Below are 25,578 nucleotides of genomic sequence, written 5' to 3' on the forward strand. Positions count from 1 at the left end.
TTAAAATAAAGTTAATCTCTTGAGAATGAAATGAAAGGCAAGTAAGTAAACATGTTGTGTTGAAAGGGTTAAGACACTGACAGTCCCATCCTATCCCATCACATATAAAACCAACTCACGGGCTGGATGCCATATACCTGAAACTCATAACCATCAATCAAGCTAATGGAATCACTGAAACTCATACCACTGTAAAGACCAAGATCTACTCAATTAGCATAAAATATCCTACTACTATTTTTGACACTTCAAAATATGTCCACTACTTTAAGGGGGGGGTGCTTTATGTGACAATTTAATTCTTTGTTATTTTTTAAAATTAAAATTGAATTCAAAAAGAATTTTTCTATTCTTTCATTTCATTCAAATCCTTTCTCAACCTTCAGGAAAACTATTTTACATGAAGGGAAAAAAATAAAATAAAAGTTGCCAAGAAGCAAAATTAGTCCTATTGGCTTTATTTACTTATTATCCTGTTCTTAATCAACTCCTAAGATCAGTAGCATGGATTACATACAGTGGGTGTGGGAAAGCCTCTCAAGGGCCCCAAATGCACAAGGCACCAAAGACCAGTCTCTGGAAATCAGCAGTATCTGAGATGAATTAATTTTTCATTGGCACCACTGTTGTCCTTAACCATCACAATCAATGTTTAACTAGTCTGCATATTCACTGTACATTATTTTTGTGTCTACAAAACAAGTGACCACACTGATTTCATAATGTTAAAACTTTAAAGATCACACTGTTAATACCAATTGCTTGTCTCAAGTCCTGAATGGTTCTTGAACCCAGTTTTTCTCCTAGTAGATATAGTATGGTCTACCACAACTCAGTTTCCGGCAAAGGTGGGATGATAGTTTTTCACAATAAATCCTTCATTCTGAACAAGCATGTTAAAAGATATAAGCAGAGGGATTATTTCTGTGATCCAAAGACTAGAGAATAAAAGCAGAAACAGCCCTCAGGTTACTGAATGTTAACAGAATTAAGAGGTTATTCTGCCCTTTAACAAATGAAGGATAAATAAGGTCAAAACATACACATTCCATTTCAATTTCTTTACTGCTCTAATGCCTAAAAAGTAAAACAAAAAAGTTTTTCTTGGTCATTATGACCCAAGCAACAGGTAACAAATTTCTCTGCAGTACTTGGCCTTATGTTACAATAAACAACATAAGAAAGTTAAAAATGGTAAAGAAAATTAATGATTTTTTTAAATTATGATTTTAACTTATGAGTTAGGAGAAAGTAAATATGAAGTGCAAAAATAACCTTTTCTGAGGGCTGTGCTTTATATGAATGTGAAATCCCAACTATAGCCCAGTTCACCTGTGACTTCCAAAGTCACATGACATCCATGTGTGTACATGTGCACACACAAACACACAGCCAAATAACTTACACAAAAGCATTCACCAAGTCCCTTCAGTACTTTCCTCTATTCCGAATTTCTTGTTAGCAATTATCTCCAAAAGATAAAACTTTGAAGACTTCATCAGCTTAAGAGTTTTAACAAAGACACAATGGTGACAACTGAGGCTTTATATCACATGGTCTTAGTTTTCTTTTTGTAAAACAGCTTTCCTTAAAATTATTTATTCCTATGCTACATCTTCTCTGCCTGGTTAATCACTTTATTAACCAGTTCAGAGAAATATCCTACCTCAAGTGTTTACTTGGGATACAAACTCTAGTAAATATAAATATAAAAATATAGAAAACATTTCTTCCCTGATACACACAATGCAAGAATTGCATAAGGATTTCTGTTCTTTCATTTACAAATATATAAATGTATTAGAAATGCATGCCTACTAAATTTTGGTATATTCTCATTTAAAGATGAATCACTTCTTCATCACACAGAACACACATGAAAGCAGAGGGAATATTTTTCTCAAAAGATGTTTCTAGTTAGAGAACTAATAATGATTTACTAACAATTTTTACTATGGTCATGGTTATTTACATTGGCTAATACACCAAAGCAAAACACAAGAAAAAACAAAAAAAAATTCAGCATGCTTAGTCTAATTCTTTGTCTTTCAAAACAGCTTTTCATAGTTGTAACACCATTCCTTGGGTATATTCTTAGTTTTGTAATGAATCAAAGACATTTTATAAAGCCCCCCAGTACGTTACTCAATTAAAGGATCATCATCATCTTGTAGCTGAAGTCGGGAAAACTGAGGTGGTACAGACAGTCTGTTCTTCATGATTATTATAAGGCCCGTTAAAGTGGTTAACACCAAAAGTGCACCAATAACAATTCCAATGGCTTCTGGGAGATTAATGCACCACTGGTCAACTAACAAACACTTAGTATTGCCAAAGGTTCCATTATTGGGATGTGGTTTTAATCCCAGGATGTGGCACATCATTGGATAAATATCCACACTGTTAATTGTGGTGTGCTTGTATCCTTTATGAAACGCAGGACCGTGGGCAGCTAAAAATGGATGCATACTAGGCAATGAATTATCATAACCATGGTCACCTACTAAAAAAGAAAAAAATGCTGTTAGTAAACATGATCAGAGTTTCTGTTACAAAATAATTTATTTCTAGTCCCTGGGTGTTACAGATGGTTAACACATTTGGCTCCTAACTAAAAGGCTGGCAGTTCAAGTCCACACAGAGGTGCGTAATCATCCATTGAAAACTATGGAACACAGTTCTACTCTGACACACATAGGGTCATCACAAGCTGGAATCAACTCGACAACAATGGGTAAGTATAAGTACAGGTCCCTAGGTGGTACAAACAGTTTGAAGTTGATTAGTAACCTAAAGGTTGGTGGTTCAATACCACTCAGAGGTACTACAGAAGAAAAGGCTAGTCATTCCTTTAAGATTACAGCCAAGAATACCCTATGGAGCAGTTCTACTCTGCAATACATGGAATCGCTGTGAGATGGAAATGACTGCAAGACAACTAAAAACAATAACAAAGCCTTAAGTACATTAGATTCTTGCCGGTATAATTCCTGTCTGTTGATATTCTGGCTAGTTGGACCAGACGGGTCAGAAATTAAAATTTCTATTTTCTTCAACTGGGCCACACTTCCCATTTCACATCCTTCCTTTCCTCCCTCATTATCTACCACTTTCCCAATCTTTTAAGGCTTCAGACTTTCATGCTACTTCTCAAACTGATATACTTATCTTTCAGCCCTAGCCCCACTTATTCACTTGTCAATCTCTAGCACTGTTTGCAAAAGCCAACTGCAAACAGCACCAGTGAAAGTAGGAGTGGAAGGGCTGAGGGTCCTGAATAACTGGGGAAAGCAGAAGTGAGTAAGAACAGTGAGTGGGGAAGAAGTGAATCTGCAGCCTCACCTAACTCCATTGCTCATGTGATAGAACATAAAAAACAAGATTATATAATGTTCCACTGGTTTACATTTGACTGCTATCCAGAAGGCTGGTGGTTCAAACCCACCAGCCACTCCTTGGAAGGAAAATAGGGCAATCTACTTCCATAGTGATAACCAAAAACCAAACTCACCGCCGTGGAGTCAGATCTGACTCACAGTGACCCCTCCTTGGGTATCCAAGGTGGTATCACTACAGAAATAGATTGCCCAGCCTTAGTGATACCGCTTTGGAAACCTAAAGAGGGGTCACTATGAGTCGCATCTGATTCAACAGCAGTGTGTCTGGTTTGGTTTGGTTTAATAAATAACATCAGCAGGGTCAGACAACTGAGAATGTTGCAGAATGGATTCTTCTACTGAATCTGAAATCTAACCAGATGACTCCAATTGTAAATCTAGTAAAAGTCAGACTCAAAGAAAAAATATGATAGTCCTTGATATAACTCCAATACCAGATTCTCAATTTGCAGATTTATTTGAACAAATTTTGCCTTTTATTGTATACTAAAACCTACCCAAACCTACTGACATAGAGTCGATACCCAATGCCTTACCACAGTGCTGCTAAAGCTCCTAGGCACACAATAATAGTATTGTTGTTGTTGTTATGTGCCGTCAAGTCGGACCCGACTCATAGTGACCCCACCTTGGGTTTCCGAGACAGTATCACTAAGGAAGTAGATTGCCCCATCTTCCTTCCAAGGAGTGGCTGGTGGGTTTGAACTGCCAGCCTTCTGGTCAGCAGTCAAGTGCCTTAGGCACTATGCTACCAGAGCTCCTCAATAATAGTATACTCATTAATAACTCAATTCATGATAACTAAACTATTACAGTAAGGAGCTCTGGTGGAATAGTGATTAAGGCACTGGGCTGCTTACCAGAAGGTTGGCGGTTCAAACCCACCAGCTGCTCCATGGAAGAAAGAGAAGGCAGTCTGCTTCTGTAAAGATTTACAGCCTTGGAAACCTGATGGGGGTTGCTATGAGTTGGAATTGTCTCGATGGCAGTGGGTTTGGTTTGGGTTTTTGAGTTACATTTAATAAGCTCCTACTTTTGTATTTAGTACAGGTCACTGAATGATGAGTATATCAGAGTTTATTATTTTATTCTTTATTTCTATGCTTGAAATATAGTAAAAAGAACATGTGCCCAATATGATAAAAAGCCGAATACTATGTTGTTATTGTTAGTGCCAGGTTGAGTTGGCTCTGACTCATAGTGACCTTATGTGCAATAGAACAAAACACTGCCTGATCCTGCGCCATCCTCACAATACTTGATATGCTTGACCCCATCATTGCAGTCACTGTGTTAATCCATCTCGTTGAGGGTCTTCCCTTTTTCGCTGACCCTCTACTTTACCAAGCATGGTATCTTCTCCAGGGAATGCTCTCTGGACCAACATGGTCCAAGGTGGTGAGATGAAGTCTGGCCATTCTTGCTTACAAGGAGTATTTTGGCTGTTACTTCTTCCAAAATAGATTATGTTTGTTCTTCTGGCAGTCCATGGTATTTTCAATATTCTTTGACACCACCACAATTCAAAGGCATCAATTCTTCTTCAGTCTTCCTTATTCATTGTCCAGCTTTCACATGCATATAAGGCGACTGAAAATACCATGGCTTGGGTTAGGCTCACCTGTCTTCAAAGCAACATCTTTGCTGTTTAACACTTTAAAGAGGTCTTTTGCAATGGATTTGCCCAGTGCATTACATCATCTGATTTCTTGACTGCTGCTTCCATGGGTGTTGATTGTGTATTTAAGTAAAACAAAATCTTTGACAACTTCAGTCTTTTCTCTATTTATCATGATGTTGCTTATTGATTCAGTTGTCAGGATCTTTGTTTTCTTTGTGTTGAGGTGTAATCCATACTAAAGGCTGTAGTTTTTGATCTTCATTGGTAACTGCTTCAAATCATCTTCACTTTTAGCAAGGAAGGTGGGGTCACCTGCATATTGCAGGTTGTTAATGAGTCTTCCTCCAATCCTGATGCTGCATTCTTCATATAGTCCAGTTTCTTGGATTATTTGCTCAGCAAACAGATTGAGAAAGTATGGTGAAAGGATACAGTCCTGATGAACCACTTCCTGATTTGAAACCATGCAGTATCCCCTTGTTCTGTTCAAAAACTACCTCTTGGTATATGTACAGATTCCTTATGAGAACAATTAAGTGTTCTGGAATTTCCATTCTTCGCAGTGTTATCCATAATTTGTTATGATCCGCAAAGTCAAATAATTTTGCCTTTACCAAATACTATACACACATATTATTTCAATAATATAAACATATATATACACATGTATGTGTGTGTGCATATATATATATTTTACAGAAAAAAGGTAAGAGGGAGAAAATTCACAATTAATATGTGTTTGTCTCTCTGTATTGTGGGAGTATAGTTTTTGTTTTCCATGCTTTTCTGTATTCTAAGTTTTCAACAATGAGTATATAAAATAATGGAAATGGAATAAATAAATTCCACTGACTATTAAGTCTTATCTTTGCCTGATGCTTCTGATCTGCTATAAACCAGTGATTTGCAAACTACAACCAAATGCCCAAATTCAGCCTGTCACATATTTTTATATACAAAGTTTCACTGAAGCACAACTGTGGTGGTTAAATTTGTGTGTCACCTTGGCCAGGCCTGGCTGAATGGCTGGGCAGCTGGTGGTAGTTATTCCCCATGATAAGACTGGCAATCAACTCCATGGTGGGCCCTACCACAAGCAGCTGAGTAGCTGCTTTAGGGATGTGGTCTGCTTCCTGTATATAAGAAACAGCTTTGGGAAAGGTCTCTAGCTTATGGCACACTCAAACCCTGCATGTAGCCATGTCATTGTTCAGCAGACTGCCATGCTCTGCTGACCTTGAGACCTTCCGTGGATTTGAATTAATGGGCTGCCGTGTGGTTTGATAACATCGGGACTATGCCTTGTTACTTGTCCTTGGGCTTGTCAGTCTCAGTACCTAGTAGCTGTATCAGTGAAGAAAAGTCTCTAGCCGGGAGCAGGAAGCAGAGCTGAACCTCAAGGTTGAGAGGCTTTCACCTAGCCCCTAGAGCCTGGTACTTCGAACTCAGACTTCAGCCTCCCAAACTGTAAGAGCATAAACTCCTGTTTGTTCAAGCCATCCCATTTGTGATACTTCTGTTAGAGTGGTACTAGGTAGCCAGAACAACCATACCAATTTATTTACATGTTGTCTACGGCTGGTTTTGAAATATAAAGGCAGAGATGAATAGCTGAGACAGAGACCCATTGGTCCAAGAGCCTCAAGTATTCACTATCTGGTCCTTTACAGAAAACAGTTTTGTAACCCCTGCTGTAGACCACAAAATCAGATTTTTAAAAAAAGTATTCAAGTTGAAATGTAAAATAAGGATGAATTCCAAATGAGGGAAGACCTGTAACACTCCTCCGTAAATGTCATCAATTTTAGGAGATCTTTTAATACATGTATCTATTTTACATTGTCAATTTTTTGTTTAATTTCTGCTACTGCCAATGTTCTAAATATGTGTGGCATTCAGGTAAATTACTGCATTATTGAAAAAGACTTTGGGCTTCTTGGACAAATATTTTCAACACAAAAAAATAAAAAGGAATTTTAACTAGCTCTGGTGATGTAGTGGTTAAAATATTAGGTTGCTAAGCAAAAGGTGGGAGCTCTGGTAGCATAGTGGCTAAGACACTTGCCTGCTAACCAGACGGCTGGCGGTTCAAACCCACCAGCCACTCCTCGGAAGGAAGGTTGGGCAATCCTACTTCCATAGTGATACTGCCTCGGAAATCCAAGGAGGGGTCGCTATGAGTCAGGTATGACTCGACGGCACATAACAACAACAACAAGAAGCAAAAGGTCGGCGGTTCAAACCTACCAGATGCTCCGCAGAAGAAAGATGAGGCAGTCTGCTTCCATAAAGATTTACAGCCTTGGAAACCCAATGGGGGCCCCTATGAGTCAGAATCAACACAATGGCAGTGAATTTGGGTTCTTTTGGTTTAATACCCTTTTGAGAGCACTGGTAGTTCAGTGGTAGAATTCCTGCCTTCCATTCAGTTCCTGGCCAATGTACCTCAAAGTGCAGCCACTACCCATCTATCAGTAGAGCCTCCGTGTTACTACGATGCTGAGCAAGTTTCAGTGAAGTTTCTAAACTAAGATAGACTAGGAAGAAAGGCCTGGCAATCTGCTTCTAAAAATCAGCTAATGAAAACCCTATGGACCACTATGTCTGACCCTGTGGTACATGAGGTCACCATTAGTCAGAGCCTGACTTAAAGACAGTTAACAAGAAGAAACCCCTTTTACTTTGTTTCTTTACTTCTTTCTCTTTTATTTTCTACAAATCAGGACAACCAATGTTGAAAATTATTGACAATAACTGTAGTTTTGGTAACAAAATAAAACTGCACTTTCACCCTAATTAATGGTTAACCAAACTTCTAATCTAAAACGGTGAAATTGTAGTTATTATAAACTGCTATTGAATACTCAAAAATTAAACCAGTTATATCATGTAAGCATCTCTAAATCATCTCTGCTATAGCAGAACAGTGTCATAATTGTGACTTATCCCTAAGACATTACAGAAATATCTTAAATACTTACATTTTGTTAATGTTTTATTTTGCACAATTGTCCAGCCTTCATCAGCAACCAAAATAATAGGCTGAATACGATCATTATGTTGGTAGTGAAATCTGGTGGGAATGTCTTCCTTAAGATAAACATTCAAGTGAGGATCACACCCTTTCAGTTTGTTATAAACCTCTGTTGTATCTAGAAGAAAAAGAAATAGCAAAGAAGAAAAAGTCATAGTTGGCTATTAAGGAAAATAGCTTCGAATAACTGGAAATAAATTCTGAACAATATCATCTACTAGGTCACTTTTAATTCTTAAGAAACAGTAATAACTATTTGACAGTACAGAGGACTGATTATAACACAAACACACGTACCTTTTATATTTATACATTGTATACACACACACCCACACACTTATGCACACACACTTTTTTCATCCTGTGGATTACCCCTGGTGGACTTTTCTAGAAAGGGGAAAATTTTCATGTCTACCTTTCTAAGCAAATACAAACTTACTTTAAGATCAGTAGAAGACAGGAGTATCTCACACAAAAATCAATGTTTGCTTGTTTTAAATTTTATTGTGATTTGGGTGAAAGTTTACAGAGCAAATTCATCTTCCACACAGCAATTCACATACACTTTGTCTCATGACATTGACTGCAACCTCCCACAACACAACAGCTTTCCTCCCACTTTTTCTCCATAGCCACCTCTTCCCTGTGTCCTTCCCTCCCATGTACTGCCCCCCGAGCTGTCTCCCTGTGCATACACAGCCCTTCTATTCTCCCATGATGGATCTCTCCAAGGAGTGTATCTACCTAATGTAAATGTTCAGCTCTTATGCCTGTCTTTTGTTTGGCTGGAAGCCACAGGAGTGGGTTCAATTCCAGACCTGAAGGGCAACTAAGGGCCACAGTCTCAGAGGTTCTGCCAGGCTCTATCAGACCAGCAAATCTGGTCCTTTTTTTTTTTTTTAATGATTTTGAGTTTTGTTCCACATTGCTCTCCCACTCTATCCAGTATCTCCTACATAGATCCCCTCTAAGTGGTTGACTAGATGGTAGCCAGGCACCATCTAGTTCTTCTGGTCTCACAGTCATAGAGGCTGAGGATCACATGGTATACCAGTCCCTTGGACTAATTGTTTCCATGCATCTTTGGTTTTCTTCATTCTGCTTTGTTCTGGACAAGGAGACCCATCACTGCATCTAGATGGCCACCTGCAAGCTTTTAAGATCCCAGTCACTACTCGCCAAAGTAGGATGTGGAACAATGTTTTTGTGTAGGATTTTATGCCAATTGAGCTTGATGTGTCCTGCAACCATGGTCCCAAGCCCACAGGTCCAATTACTTGCTTCTTCTGGGTAGGTGGCTGTGGCCAAGAAGTGACCACAAAAAAAATCAAAGGTGTTTTTAAGGATAAATATTTCCTCTTTCTGTTAATGTGAATAATTAAGCAGTACTCCAAAATGCAAAGAAGTATCACTTTGAACCCAAACCTTAATCCAACTGCCTAAAACTTGTAAACTATGGAAGAAACATAATGTCACACTGAGTTAACTGTATGTGGTCCTAAACTACAAAAAGCCAGAACTTCATTCTTTCACACAACTCCCCATCCTCAATCAATTGCCTCATTCAAATAACAGCATCCTTAGGGCAAAAGTTTACTTACTTATTTTTGGAATTATTGCAGCAACTGGGGACAAATCTATAAGAATATAGTATGTACGATTGATGCAGTGATCCAAGTTTATCAGTCTTTCCTTAGAGCACTCGGTCATTCCATGATCACTTGTAATGATCACATTAAGATTTTCCCACAATCCTAACACTTTGAGTTTATAGACTAGGTCACCAATATGATCATCTATTTCTTTCAACACTGTGCGCATGTTTTCTTTATCTTCAGGTCCATATTTGTGGCCACTTGCGTCTGGTTCTTCCCAATAGAGTGTTGCAAACGTGACTGGTGGGTTCGAACTGCTCAGCCACCTAGTAATATTATTTAGTCTCTCTTCAAATGACACTGAAGAGTTATAATTCATAAAATAGGAAGGTGTGACATTGTGAATGGATACATCGGTACCAGGCCACATAGCAGCAGCACTTGATCTGTTTCCTTGAACTTGATTAGTCACCCATATAGGTACTGCCTCATTCCACCAAAAAGGATCCTTGTCATTAAAGTCAGAAAAATGTTTCTTTGTGACAGCATCATACATGGAGTTAGCTACAATGCCATGGCTTTCTTCATACAAGCCTGTCACAATACTGTAGTGGTTTGGAAATGTTTTTGTGATAAAAACATTTTTAACATGTTCTACCAAGACACCTTCTTTAATAAAATTCTGGAGATGAGGAAATTCATAGTTCTGCAGATAGTCAGCTCTGAAGCCATCAAAGGAAACCAGTAGTAACTTGGGTGGAAAACTGTAAGAAGGGTTATCTCTAAAACCAGTTACAAGTCCAGAAGACATAAGTATTACTAATAATTTCATCATGAACATGTTGAAGAAGAGCAATCAGTATTCCTAAAATTAAAAAAACAAACAAACATAATTTGTAAGTAGTAATGATATTTGATTTAGATTAAGTTTCAGAATTTTTGCCATTGGGAGAAGGGAATCAACATTTATAAGCATTTTATATGCATTTCATATTTTATATTCCTATATCAACTTAAAAATTAATGTCATTTATTGAAAGATAACTGAATAAAGCTAAATTGGAAAAAATGAAAATTGCCTCTCTTTATCTAATTTCCTATTTATACATTTCCTATCCCATCCATACACTTCAAAGGGAAAACGGGCCATTCTTACACACCACCTAAATACTCCTGTTTGGCTGCTTTGCTCATCTTATTCTAAAGGCTTGATAAGAACAGATGAAGAAACTAAAAATATACCTACTCCTCACTTACTACCTCATTGTTCAACATTTCACATTTGCAATAATAGCATATAATCTATTACCTGATGATGATTTTGTGCATCAACCTGAGTTTCTTCCCTTTGTCCAGCTTCCAGCCTGCAGAGCCACCCATGTCTGTCAGGCTTGCAGCTGAAGCAGCCAGCTCTCCATAAGGCCTCTTGCTATTCCCATCCCCACCACTGGAGCCACCATTGCAGCTATTCTTGTGACCGAGACTGATTTTGAGGGAGTCTTTCTGAAAATCATGCATGCATGAGTAGCTGGAGGGACCCCAGGAGGAGATGGGGGTGGGGGAGGTTACTGTTGCTGCTCCCCTCTACTCAAGCACCGTGGAGAGACCAAGTCCTGCAGCAGGAAGGAAACTGGGGTAATTCAAGGCCTGGGGGCTACAGCAAAAGCTGGTTGGCTGTGCCCTCCTCCTCTGTGGCCTGTCCAGGCTCTCAGCCTCAGACTCCATGCTTTCCAAGACCAATAGCATGTCCCTCATTTCCATGGGGTACTCCCCAGCAAGGTGGAAGCAAGTGGCTGGGGTTGTGGAGCAGTCAGCTGGCACGGGCAGCAACTCTCAGTGACCATCTTGACTCCTGGTCCCACCTGTTGTCCGAGCCCCTCAGCCTCCAACTTTGCCTCTATTTCAGCCTCAGGGCTCCAAATCTGCTCAAGTACCAGGCTCTACATCAAGGCCTTGGGGACCAGAACACAGCAGTACTGGATAGAAGGCAGGTGCAGCAGTTCCAAAGGCGCAGGCTCCCAGGCCACCTGTGCCACCTCTTCCTCTTTGCCTAACACCAATTTTGTCTAATGATCTGGTCTTCAGAACTGAACCATGTCCACAAGCAAGGAGTGGGTGTATCCCTTTTCCAAAAATACAAATAATGCCAAGCTTTCAGAGGGTCCAGAGAAAAATTATTTGTTAAGTTTAATGACTAGTGCCCTAGACTTCCTTATAATCCACAGAAATAGAAGGTGGAAATTCTACCATATTTTCCCATCACCAGTTCTTGCTGACAAATACTGGCATAAGAAAAGAGGACTAAGAAATAAATGGTATTTTAAAAAGTCCCACCTTAGTCTGTACCTGCCCAAATATTCACATAAGGCTGATGAACAAATGGACATTATCTGCATGGACATCCAGGATGCCACAGGTCCAACAGTTGTTGAAATAAATTTTATCACCACTTCTGAAGAAATCCAACAGCTTCTGAAATGTATTTTATCACCACTTCCCACTTAAACTTTCTTTTTATGTTAGAGATAAAACTATTCTAATATCCCAGGCTAAGTTACCCTGATTTTTCCTTCTCTTTATTACCCATTGATTATAAAAACAACTTTCCTCTAATAAACCCTTCCTGTTTCAGTCTCTACCTTCTTCGATCCCTAAGAAAATGGGATATTGACTTAGGTAGAATGAATTGCTTTAAAGGGAAAGGATATTTTTTCATTTTAACAGGACAGATGGAGCAAAGAATAGGTAAGCTAACAGGTCTGAGGTGAAGGAAGCTGCTTTCTCTGTGTTGCAGGAAGTAGGATCCATTATTGAGAAGGAGTAGGGTGATGAAAGATTCAGTTTTAGGAACATGGAGAAGGTCTGAAACAGTCAATTTGGAGAATGAGAGAAAGTAGAAGGAAACTTTTGGATTGGTGGGCTATGATGATAGCTAGTACATTGAATTTTTACAGTGACATTGTTGATAGATTTTTTTCTAGCAGTTCAGTCGTCCTGGCAAAGGCATGAAGAAAATAGGTAGCTGATCCTATCCAGGACTGAGTTCTACCAGATACTGAAGGATAATGAAAAAGTTGAAGATACTGGCAGAAGTGTGACTGAAATTTGAGCTGCAACAACAAAACCAAAGCTGATATAGATGTAAGAAGTAGAGAAGGTTTTGGTCTAGAGATTGCAATGAAGTAAAAAAAATATATATACTATGTTTTAAAATACTGTGGAAATTACAATGACTCAGGGTTGTGGTCAGAGTCAGGTGAGTGAATTCATTATTTGAGAGTAATAAGAGTACAGCCACAGGATATGCACCTCAAGGTCCCAGTCATGAGCAGCAGTACAAGTGTGTTGGTGGGACTGCTAAAAGTATTAAAAGAAGATATGTGAAGTTACTAGCACAGTGGGTTTGGCACAAAGTTAGAGCTCCATATGTGCTAACCAATATGTTTATTAAGGAGCTCTGGTAGCGTAGTGCCTAAGGCACTTGACTGCTAACCAGAAGGTTAGCAGTTCAAACCCACCAGCCAATCCTTGGAAGGAAGATTGGGCAAGCTACTTCTGTAGTGATACAGCCTCAGAAACCCAAGGAGGGGTCGCTATGAGTCGGGTCCAACTCCATGGCACATAACAACAACAACAAAAACATGCTTATTAAGTTCATAAGTCATTTCTTGTGTATTGACTTTCCCTTGTTCTTTCAAACACACCAGCCAGATGATTTGTGCACTTGCAGTCATTCAAATACTTGCTGATTAAAGCTGTCACCTCCCTTTCCTTAACCCCAGAACTGCTAACTTAAATTTATGAAGATCAAAAGCATAAGATCTTACTTGTAAAGGATCTTCTGATCTGGAAAATTTCTACCAGTTTATGAGATGGGCAGCCTTCTGAGTGTGATGCATGACCGGCATTGCCCATGCCTTTCTAAGAAACTAAAAACAGTAGAATGACAAAATCAAACCATTTCTCCAAAGGACGAGTTGTTGTTGTTATGTGCCGTCGAGTCGGCCCCGACTCATAGCAACCCCTCCTTGGGTTTCTGAGGCAGTATCACTACGGAAGTAGGATTGCCCAACCTTCCTTCCGAGGAGTGGCTGGTGGGTTTGAACCGCCAGCCGTCTGGTTAGGAGGCAAGTGTCTTAGCCACTATGCTACCAGAGCTCCCAAAGGATGAGCAGCAATCCCTAATAACTAATGAGTAGTAGAAGAGACATACATCCCATAGACACAGCCCCAGTCATATCTCAGAAACTTAAGCTATCAAGAATCTAGACAGTAGTGCTCCCTTTTCATTTAACAGTTTTTGCCATTTTATATAGTGTTTATATACAACTCATCTCTTCCCTAAGACAGTCATAACTGGACTCAGCCAGACACCACTACCACACAGGTTAGGTTCCAGCAGTAATGGAACTCATTCATGTAAAGAGCATGCAGGTCTCCATGAAAGCCTGCAATGAGTAGGTTCTCTCTGGGTACTTCTCTATACCTAAATACTTTTTTTTTTATAATAGAGTGGGAGCTCTCGTAGTGTAGTGCCTAAGGCATTTGACTGCTAACCAGAAGGCTGGTGGTTCTAAACCCACCAGCCACTCCTCAAAAGGAAGATTGGGCAATCTACTTCCGTAGAGAAATTGCCTTGGAAATCTAAGGAGGAATTGCTATGAATCGGAAATGACTCGACAGCAATGAGTTTGGTTTGGTTTTTGGAATAACACAGAAGATTTAAAACAGCAACCATATGACACAGTATTTTCTCAAGGGTAAAAGATACTCATAGATCTATTAAAAACAAAAACAGTCTTCATTTATTGCCCTGGCTCTCTCCCTGGATAACCACTGTGAAAATCCCAACCAATCCCATTGTCACATAGGTGATCTGCTGGCCAGTCAAACTTGATATATGGCAACTTAATGCATTGCCTAAGGCACTTGATTGCTAACCAGAAGGCTGGCAGTTCAAACCCACCAGCCACTCCTCCGAAGGAAGGTTGGACAATCTACTTCCATAGTGATACTGCTTAGGAAACCCAAGGAGGAGTCTCTATGAGTCGGGTCCAACTCGACGGCACATAACAACAACAAACTCATTCTCTATACCACCAAACCCACTCTACTTCCTTAGTTCCCTAGTCCTTTAAGACAGCTTTAACATCCTCTCATTACACAGAGATATCCTGCACACACCATCAGTTCTACTTTTACCTCATCTAATACAGCAGAGTAGACCTAAGACTCATTAAGGAGAGCTTGTTAAAAGCACAAGTGTCCAATCAAGAAATTCTAATTTAGGATAGAGGTATAGGGTAGAGGTTAGCAACCTGCAGTTTTCACAAGCATTTTTAACAGCTACCTACTCTTTTCTATCTCCACTGTTGGAATACGTCTTAAAGCCCTCAATACCTCCTGCCCAGAATACTATAGTTTTTAAACTGACTTTCCTACATCCAGGAGCTCTGGTGGTGCAGTGATTAAGGGATCTGGCTGCTAACCAAAAGGTCCATGGTTCAAACCCACCAGCTGCTCCACAGAAGAAAGATGGGATCGTCTGCTTCCATAAAGATTTACAGCTTTGGAAACCCAATGGGGGTTGCTATGAGTCAGAATTGACTCAATGGCAGTGAGTTCCCCCCCCCCTTATGTCTGCCTCCCTCACATTCTCATTCAGCATTGCTGCCAACTTAATCTTCCTGGGCACAACCTGGGCATAACTCTATTCATGACACTTTTCTAACTAAAAAATTTAAAGGGTCTCCTGCCTATATAGAAAGTCCAAACACATCAGACTGACATTCAAGCCCTTCCACTGTCTAGGCTTAACTTGCAAATTACTATGAAATAGCTACAGAAATAGTCACCAACCTTAATTTCCATGTACTGTATTTCACTGTCACAAGCTGTCTGGAATGTATTACGAAGGTATGCAAAAGACAACCATCAATCATCTAAGTAATCTGTAACTGCTCTTCAGTAATAGTCTGTATTTCCAGAACATTCTAAAGTTACTTCCTATACATGAAGTCTTGCTCAGATATGCTTTCAGGTCATTAAAAAGAAAAAAAGTTATTCAACAACTATTTAATATAACTAAGGCTATCACACAAAAAGATATGCATAATGCCATTTACCAGGAGACAAAAGTTTTTATACTTTCAAATATATAATGCTCAAAATAGGAGTATAGATCATTGAAATATCAAATCAGGCTGTCATCCTGGAAAAACAAAGACAGGCCTTACACTTGAATCAATTTTTTTTCTACAAACCAAAACTTCTTCATAAAGCTGTACTTGAAATCCGTACACCATAAAGTATTGCTTTCAAAACAAAACTTAATAGGAATTTCCACATGTTTAAAATCTTCTCAATAAAGTTACTTCTAAGAGTAGAGGGGTGAAAAGACAATTAAATGGGGGAGGAGAGAGTAGTCTTTTCAACAAATGGTGCTGGGGCAACTAGATATCCATGGGCTAAAAAAATGAAGTTGTACCCTTTCTTCATACCATAAATTAACTCAGAATGGATCACAGACCTGAATGTAAAAGCTGAAACTCTTAAGTTCTTAAAAGAAAATATAGGAGTAGATCTCTGAGACTGAGTGAGGTAAAGCCCTCTATGATATGACACCAAAAGCACAACTGACAAAAGAAGAAATAGATAAACTGGACTTCACCAAAATTAAAATTTCTGTGCTTCAAAGAATACCATCAAGACAGCCTACAGAATGGGAGAAAATATTTGCAAATATCTGATAAGGAATTATTATCTAGAATGAAGAACTCTTACAATCAATAATAAAAAGAAAAATAACCCAATTAAAAAATGGCCAAAAGTCTAAAAAGCCCTTTCTCCAAAGAAGATGCAAAAATGCCAAACAAGCACATGAAAATAAACTCAATTATCATCAGCCATAAGGGAAACACAAATCAAAATCACAATGTGAGATCTTTCGCACCACTGGTATTGCTAGTTGCTCTCCAGTTGGCCCCGACTCATGGTGACCCCAGGCACAATGGAATGAAACACTGCCAGATCCTGTACCATCCCCATGATTGACTGGATTGTTGTGATCCGTAGGGTTTCACTGACTGATTTTTGGGAGCAATTTGCCAGGCTTTTCTTCCTAGCCTATCTTAGTCTGGAAGCTCCACTGAAACTTGTTCGGTATCATAGCAACACACAAGCTCCCACTGACAGATGGGTGATGGCTGCACATAGGTACATTAGCCAGGAATCAAACCCTGGTCTCCCATATGGAAGATGAGAATTCTACCACTGAATCACCAATGCCTTCATACCCACTAGGATCACAATAATAAAAAAGAGAATAACAAGTGTTGGTGAGGATATGGAGAGATTGGAACTTACATACACTGCTGGTGGGAATATAAAATGGTGCACTCACTTTGGAAAACAGTCTGGCAGTTCTTCAAAAAGTTAAACATAGATTACCATATAACCCATCAATTCCACTCCTAGAAAAATACTCAAGAGAAATGAAACGTATGTCCATACAAAACTTGTACATGAATCCTCATACCAACATTATTAATAATAGTCAAAAAATAGGAACTACTGAAATGTCCATCTACTGATGACTGGATAAATAAAATATGGTATATTTATACAATGGAATATTATACAGCAATACAAAGTATGCAATATTGATATCTACTGCAACATGGATAAACCTTGAGAACATTATGCTAAGTGAAAGAAGCTGTCACAAAAGATCATCTATTATATGACTCCATATATATGAAATATCTAGGAAAAGCAATTCTGTATAGACAGAAAATAGATTAGTGGTTGTCTGGAGCTGAGGAAGATGAGGAAGGGAAGGAATGAAGAATAATTGCAAACTGTATGAAGTTTCTTTTTGGGGTGATGAAAATGCTCTAAAATTGATTATGTTGAATGCACAAATCTGTGAAATAAGTGAACTGTACAGTATGTGAATTATAACTCAATAAAATGGTTATATTCTTTAAGAAAAACAAAGAGCAGAAGCAAATGCAATTATGATCTTAACTGCATTAGAAATACCCTGGCACAAAACAGGAAATATCTTCGAGGTCTCATTTTATCTCAAAAATTATGTAAATTTTGTACCATACTTCATAATACAGACTTCTGTGTTTTAATGTGAAAATGCTTTATACCGCTTTCCACATTCAAAACAGCAACAGACAAAAACCTGTCTTTATTCCTCTCCTACAAATAAAAATTTTGCTTCCCCAAGTCTTTGAGTGAAAAAGATGCTCAGGAAACGTGATCTCTATCCTGGGGTTCAGTAACCCCTTAGCACACTGCTAGAATCCAAGAACCTGGCCTTGCACAAAGCAGCTGGAGGACCATGGGCAGATCTAACCTCCTAGCTTTAGCTTCCCCTTGCATAAAATGAGGATGCGTAAGTGCTACAGCACAGACTGTCAAAATTAGCTTCATTTTCTCTGTTTTAGTAACAAATGTGTTATATTAGAAGAACAATTCTGCACTATGATAATACTGTGAAACTATAAAATAGAGTAGAAAGAATTTAGTTTAATTCCTTCTTTGAATATGATGAAACCACATCTAGTGACTGGTCAAGCTTAGAAAGCAACTGTATTATTAATTATTAATTTCATGCCTCAGGTCCCCAATAAATTTACAAGTCTATTAGATATGGTTAAGCTCTACTAGTTGTTAATAATTTCCAAACTATTAGTGGAACTTATTCTGCCAGAACACCAAAATTAGTAGTACCTAGATCTACATCTACCTCTTTCTGTTTCATTCTAACAGGAAGTGTTAAGCAATAAGTAAATCTCCCTTGAGAAATTCTCAAATAGTTTTCAAGGAATTCAACTCAATAATTGTTTTATTTCCTGGTATTTTCCTAAATACCAGGAAAAATTCTGCAATTTTCCAAAGCAAAAAACATCAATGGGAAGAATAAAGCAGATCCATCTGGACTACATCCAAATATCCCAACAGCGAAAGGAAGTATAAGGCTGTCATCTTCAACTCAGGCGACAAAACACATTCTACTGCTTTGAGATGACTTTCTTGCCTGGTGGAATCCATGTCAGGCAATGATGATATTTTCAGGCCATGTGAAGTTGGGAGAGTGTAACAGTTACAGGATATAGTGAAAGATACTTGTCACCATTTGCATACCATCTATTCTGTAATACAAAAGTCTTATTATCAGCATTATTCATAATGAAACTCTTGTTGTTAGCTGTCACCCAGATGGCTCCGACTCGTGGTGTACATATAGCAGAACAAAACATTGCCCCAAACTTCATGATCTTTGATAGATTTGAACCCACTGGAACTTATTTACTTATTTATTTTTCAATTGTGATTTGGGTGAAAGTTTACAGAGCAAATTCACTTTCCATACAGCAGCTCACATACACTTGTCCCATGAAATTGACTATAATCTCCCACAATGCAACAGTTCCCCTCCCACTCCTTCCTGTAGTTTCTTTCCTCTTCCCTGTGTCCTTCCCGCCCATGCACTCCTGCCTCTGAGTTGTCTCCCTGTGCGTACGCAGCCGTTCTATTCTCCCATGATTAATCTCTCCAAGGAGTGTATCTACGTAATGTGAACATTCAGCTCATATGCCTGTCTTTTGTTTGGAAGCCATAGGACTGGTGAACCCACTGGAACTTTGAAACCCACTACCATCGAGTCAATTCCAACTCATAGTGACCCCCATCAGGTTTCCAAGGCTGTAAATCTTTACTGAAGTAGATTGCCTCATCTTCCTCCCATGGAAGAACTGGTGGGTTCCAACCACCAACCTTCTGGTTAGCAGCCCAATGCCTTCACCACAGCGCCAGTATGGCTTTGAAATAGCTTTAATGTCTATGCAGAGATAATGTGGGTGTTTAGATTATTAGTTATTCTTTTTCTTAAAAAGAAAAAAAAAAAAAAAACTCTCTCAAAATCTTTCCAGGTCTTAAAAATTCTACAATTATAAATTATTCTCCAACTCTCCAGGGCACACAGAATGTTCTGGCAACTACCTTCAAAACAGCTATGCTTATCTTACTTTCTATATAATAAAAAAAAAAATGCACCTCCTCGTGTTTTTAATCAAAATTCCACTCAAATTATATTTTGCAACTAATTTAACAGCAAGAATACATATAGCTTAATTTCCTTAAAACAGACTGAAACAATTTCTGGGGAAAAGGAAGGAAGAAAGAAAACAAGAACACTAAAATCCGCAGTTGATTTCCTATAGTATTTGGTAAGTTTTCAGGGTTAGAGTAGGTCACCTGATAGTTATTAAATACAGCCCTGCTGGAGTCAGATCTGGCGCAAACTAAACAATCAGCTTGTTACTAGCTGTGAAATATCGGGCAAGTCCTTCATGTCTCTGAGCCTGGCATCCCACATCTGTAAAATGGGGATACTGTATAGAAAGTCGTTATGGCTCCAAATTGACTTTATAGCAGCAGGTTTTTTTTTTTTTTTTTTTTTTTTCCATATGGTTGTTTGTGGAGTAGATCTGCATTCTGTAGGGTTTTCATAGCTGTGACGTTTCAGAAACAGATTGCCAGTGTTTTCTTCTGAGGTGCCTCTGGGTGGTTCAAACCTCCAACCTTTCAGTTAGTCAAACTGTGCCACTCAGACTACAAAGTAAGTACTAGCTAAATGATTGCTGAACAAGAAAAAGAATTGTATGTAAAGTGCTTAACGAAGTACTCGTCTCATTAAAAAAAAAAAAAAAAAAACCATTTAAATGTTATCTATTATTGCTTGGTTATCTAGGAAATTATTTTTTAAGTACAATTATATAATCATATATCGTGAACATAAATCCTAATCTGTAGTATATAGAGACGATTCATCTGGAAGTCCTCGACAGCGTTCTGGTGAAATCAAAATCTTGCCCCCCCCCACCCCGCCCCGGAGCGCCCGCTACTGCCGCCCAGCGGGTCCTGCCTACCCTCATTTTCACCGCCCACCGCCTCCCGCCTTCCTTCACACCCTCACCACCACTGTCTCAACTTCACTTAACCTTCACCCGTAACACCAGAGCTTGCCTTTCCCTATTCCAAACCCACCCGCTTCTGTCCTCAACCCTCACTGTCCTCTACCTACGCCTTGGCCCACTACTTCCCTGCCTCTCACTGCCCTTTTTGGACTTCCGCCAGCATCCCGGGGGATATGTGTGTGTCTGGGGGAGAGCAGGGTGGGGGTGATCTCACCTTCTCTAACTCCAAAGCTTCTAGTGAACTGGGGGGGGGCGGCATTTTTCTCCAGAACGGTGGACGCTTTAGACTCAGACTCACCCGCCGTCGCAGATGCCGTCGCTACTTCTGCGCCCGCGGAACCCGACACTCGCGGAACCCAGCGCTCGCGGGCACTAAGGGCGTGGAGGACAAAGATGGGTTGCTGGGAGAACCAATGCCTCGCAGGCACAGGTCTTAGTGGGGCGCCTGCGCAGTAGCGGGCGCTCGCACGGCTGTTAACCCCGAGTCTCCGGAAGATTCCCAAGCCTCGGAACGCTCAGAAGTACCCTCATTCGCAGGGTGCTAGCCTGCGGAAAACAAGCACAGAGTGGGCAGGCATCTATCAGGCGGCAGAGTCTGAGAGTCGTGTCCTCGGATTGGATACTGTGGCTAGCCTTGAATGTGACTCACTTTCTGATTGGTTAGTTTCCAGTACCACCTGACGACAGGTGGCTTCATTAGGTCAAACTGGACTTAGGAAAAAAGGTTCCTTCCTGTCTTTGTCATCACGCTGTCTTTCTTACAATCTTTGGGCTGGATGCCCTTTCAGGAACCTGAAACTGAAACACAGTCCTGGGAAAGCCTGGGGTAATTGCCAAGCCCAAGGCCTACTGCTGCTACTCCTAGTGACTAATGTGCACTGGGACGGCGTAGGGGGCTGCGGAAAAAAATATTCTGGATACTCCGAAGCCAGCATATATCTAGCGGAGCTTCATCGAGTTCAAGTGAGTTGAGATAAATGTACAGTGGTCTACGAAATCAATGTCTGTCTTACTGGAGAGATAGGAATTGAACACCTCTACACAAAGTTATTGTATTAGGTGGTAGAGTGGTAAAGTTACCAGAAATACAGCCCCTGCAGTAGGGAACCAGTAATGGGTACCAGCAGAGAAATAGGCACTTCTTTTGACAGATGTGAGTTTGTGCTCCTGCCTTTAATTGGAAGGTTAGTCAAACAGTCTAATGTAAATTTCAACTTACTAGCTGAAAGAGAAATCACCAGACCGAAGAATATTTAAAATGAATACTCGGGCCACACAGGCATATACTTGGTAATGAGAGAATAACGCCATTTTTTTTTTTTTTTTTTTTTTTATCTGTAGCGCCTAACACAGAACCTGGCATGAAGTACTCACCTAGTTGCTAGTGGAGTTAATTCTGACACATGGGGACCCCATGTTTTGTGGAGTAGATCTGCATTCTGTGTAGGGTTAGCTGTGACATTTCAGAAACAGATTGCCAGAGTTTTCTTCTGAGGTGCTTCTGAGTGGTTCAAACCTCCAACCTTTCAGTTAATCATCAAGCACAAACTGTTTGTGCCACCCAGACTCCAAAGTAAGTACAAGCTAAATGATTGTGGAATTTAATGGAACTTTGGAAGGTGCTCCGGGTTTACATCTCTGAATAACTGAGAATATTATATCTGAGTAGCACTTTTAATTCATTTAATGTGTACTTTTGTTGAGCACCTGTTGGAAAGACAGTAGTGAACAAGAAAGAAAATATCCTCTTGGATCTTGCATTTTAACAGGAGACAATGAACAAGTTAACAAAACAGTGTCAGATCATGCTATGCACTGTGGAAAAAAACTAAAGTCACAACTGACTACATTGATTGTATAAACTACAGTGCATTTCAAACCAAAGTTGGGAAAACACTGCACTGGAAAATAAAATAAGGGACATATTGATGACTTGCCATAGCCTATGTATCAGGAACACACCTCTTTCCCTCCAAACGTTTTTGAGAGAACAATTATAGATAGGAATTTGTGTTTATGTTGGAACAGTGTTTTTGGCCTGGATCCCACAGGGCATGGTTTTCTATGATTTATTCTTCCATTTCCTTAAGTTAGAAATCTGTCATCGTGACATTGTCTTTTCCATCATTCCTCACATACAATCTAGTTAACCATTTCTTATCAATGGCATATACAAAATGTCTCCTTACTTGCCATTTTGCAAGAAACTCCCCTAATTTTATTTTTTAATTTGCAATAATAATTTAAATGGAAATAATTCTAGCCTAATATTACCACTAGCACAGTACCTGGGTTACTAACCTGAAGTGATAGACCCTGGAAATCGGGGTCTGAGGTTGATCCTATTGGTCTGAGCTTTTAGGGTATAGCCATTACTAAAACCTCCAAATCGACACAGCTGTGGATACAATTTGAGACTGGTTGTGTTTATTGATTATTAATTTGTACCTTAGTAAGTTCATTCCAATTTCAAGCCTAAGGGTGCCCCTGTGTTTTGGTGAATTTGAGACATCTAGATCCAGGGACTATCAGAGCTGGAAGAGATGGTGGAGACCATGTACTTCAGTCTCTAGAGTGTGCCACACCTGAATTCTAATACTTGCTTTGCCTCATGTTAATAAAGCCATCTTGGGCCAATATCTCAACCTGTTTGAGTCTCTATTTTCTCATCTGCAAAATGAATCCTTTTATGGAACCAACCTCTTACAGTTACTGTCTAGAGAAATGACATAAAGCAAGTACTCAACACAGTATGTGGCACATGGTAAATGTTAATGGTTATTATCATTATAACCAGACAAATGTTCCCAAATTTGAACAATAGTCAGGGGAAGGCTGAGTTCTGGGGGAAATGACATAATATCCAATTTAGTAGAACTTAAATTTTCTGGCATTTGGGGCATATGATTATAACCTGTTCATCCAGTTACCAGATACACAGTGGCTTAAAGAGTAGAGAATCACTGGGCTTGCCGACTGAGGACCATAGTATTGGGGGACACCAAGCTCAACTGGCACAACATAGAACATAAAAATCTTGTTCCACAACCTACTTTGGTGAGTAGCAATTGGGGTCTTAAAAGCTCTTGAGTGCTACCTAAGATTCAACTAATAATCTTCTCTTGTCTAAAGTGAAGAAGAGTCAAGAAAATCAAGGGCATTTGGAAACAATTAGTCGAAGGATATTATGAACCTTGAGACTAGAAGAACTAGATGGTGCCCAGCTACCAATGCCAATCACTTGGGAAGGGATCAAAACTGGAGATCCTGGACAGAGTGGAAGGAAAACTTTGGAACAAAATTCAAAAACACAATAATGACCAGAATTACTGGTCAGATGGAGTCTGGTGGGACCTCCAAGACTATGGCCCTGGAATACCATTTGGGCTTGGGATATGACTCATTCCCAGAATCTGGCTCTCAGCCCAACCCAACAGTAGGAAGACTTACATGCAGAACACTCAACCCAGGGTGATGCAACCCCCTGCTCTACGGAGACACACTCGTTGGAGCAGTCAGCCATGGGGCACCAGAGGGGCAGCATTCACATGGAGGGAAAACTACACAGATAGGAATACATAGGTAAGAAGGGCAAAGGGCGGTGGGGGGGGGGTGCACGGAAGGGAGGGGAGGAGAGTGGGCACAAACTGTTGAATATAAAACAAATTTTGCTTTGTAAGTTTGTACCTGCAGTGTAGTAAATTACCTGGTATGGCTTTTCTAGCCGTAAGTCTTTGTAAACTCCATGGTGGAATTTGCTGTGAGCAACTGAGGAGCTCCTGATTGTAAAAGTTATTCACCTTGGGTATTTCTGTTGGGTGTGGCACAAAACAATGTTCTCGGAGGTTCGCTCTCTCTCAGGTGCTTAGAATTCTGATGTAATGATTGGTTAGTTTGGCTACTCTGCCAGGCTCAAAAGGAGGCCTTCTAGAGATAGAAGTCTCTCTCTGAATACTGGCTGAAAAAGACATGCTGCTGAGAGAAATGCACTCCCAAGAGAAATGCTCTCCTGAGAGACACACACTGCTGGGAGACAGATGCAAGAGACACGCATTGCTGAGAGAAACACGGAGGGACATGCACTGCTGGGAGAGGCTGGGAGAGATTGTTGGCTGAGAGACAGTGGGCTGAAAGAGACTGTGTTTTTCCTGAACTTGAATTGTAGCCTGGTGCTTTCCTAATAAACTCCATAATCTGTGAGTTCTATGTGGCCACTGCAGTGAATTATTGAACCCAGCAGAAAGGTGGTGAGTGCTGCAGGAGGAACGGTTGGTGTCAGGGTTGGTGAAAGGGCTGGAGGGAGGCAGCATGTCTGGCCTCACAGGAATGGGCCTTGGGCTACTGATGGTGATTCAGTCTTCCTCTTGTGGGGTTAGAGGAGATCAGAAGACATGGCCTCCCTGCCCCTTTAGCAGCACCCAAAGCACAATTAAAAAAAAAAAAAGAGAGAGAGAGAGAGTAGACAGAATTGCCATATAGAACAGATGTATAATGAATGAGTGTCTTTCTGTCTGGTGAGATCAGGTAGTCCCATGCAGCAGTCTTCTCCTTTGTAAGATAATGTGGTTGGGAACAGATGGACAAAGTGACATATGAGGAACTTTGGGTGCCAAACTTCTGTTATCTTCTATATATTTACTACTTCAGCCATAGCTGAAAACTTGTTTCAAATGGGCTTTACTAATAAAGATATTCATCATCTCATGGAACAGGAAGTTCAGAGGTAGGGCAGCCTTCAGCACTGGATGAATTAGCTGTTCAGCAATGTCATCGTGTAGCAGGTTCTTTCTGACTCCCCAGTCAGCTGTTAATAGAGTTCACTTTTTCCTCTGGTGCTCTAGTTGACTACCAGTAGCCACAGGAACCACATGAATCATTTTTCACTTCCACTGGGAGACAGAAGTGGCTTCTGGGTTTTCTCTCTCTAGAAAGTCTC

The 25,578-nt window shown here is 39.9% G+C and overlaps 1 protein-coding gene across 1 annotated transcript; it reads right to left on the bottom strand.

Annotated features, from left to right (window-relative positions):
• Positions 1-2,141: 2,141 nt before the first annotated feature.
• On the bottom strand, positions 2,142-10,489 carry ENPP4 (ectonucleotide pyrophosphatase/phosphodiesterase 4). The gene is made up of 3 exons (XM_007936174.2): positions 9,655-10,489; positions 8,001-8,171; positions 2,142-2,503 (listed from the first exon to the last, which is right to left on the bottom strand). Exons 1-3 carry the CDS (start codon positions 10,487-10,489, stop codon positions 2,142-2,144), a joined length of 1,368 nt encoding a protein of 455 aa, XP_007934365.1.
• Positions 10,490-25,578: the final 15,089 nt, after the last annotated feature.

The sequence above is a fragment of the Orycteropus afer genome, unplaced genomic scaffold, assembly GCF_000298275.1.
Source record: "Orycteropus afer afer isolate SDZICR_OR568_19922 unplaced genomic scaffold, OryAfe1.0 scaffold00034, whole genome shotgun sequence".
NCBI classification, from domain to species: domain Eukaryota; kingdom Metazoa; phylum Chordata; class Mammalia; order Tubulidentata; family Orycteropodidae; genus Orycteropus; species Orycteropus afer.

Excerpts from the sequence above, each read along its gene's own strand:
- ENPP4 (XM_007936174.2), bottom strand. The coding sequence starts at position 10,489 with ATGTTCATGATGAAATTATTAGTAATACTTATGTCTTCTGGACTTGTA. Across the intron at positions 8,172-9,654 it reads TGCAATAATTCCAAAAATAA|ATACAACAGAGGTTTATAAC; the intron begins GTAAGTAAACTT and ends TTTTTCTTCTAG. Across the intron at positions 2,504-8,000 it reads AAATAAAACATTAACAAAAT|TAGGTGACCATGGTTATGAT; the intron begins GTAAGTATTTAA and ends TTTCTTTTTTAG.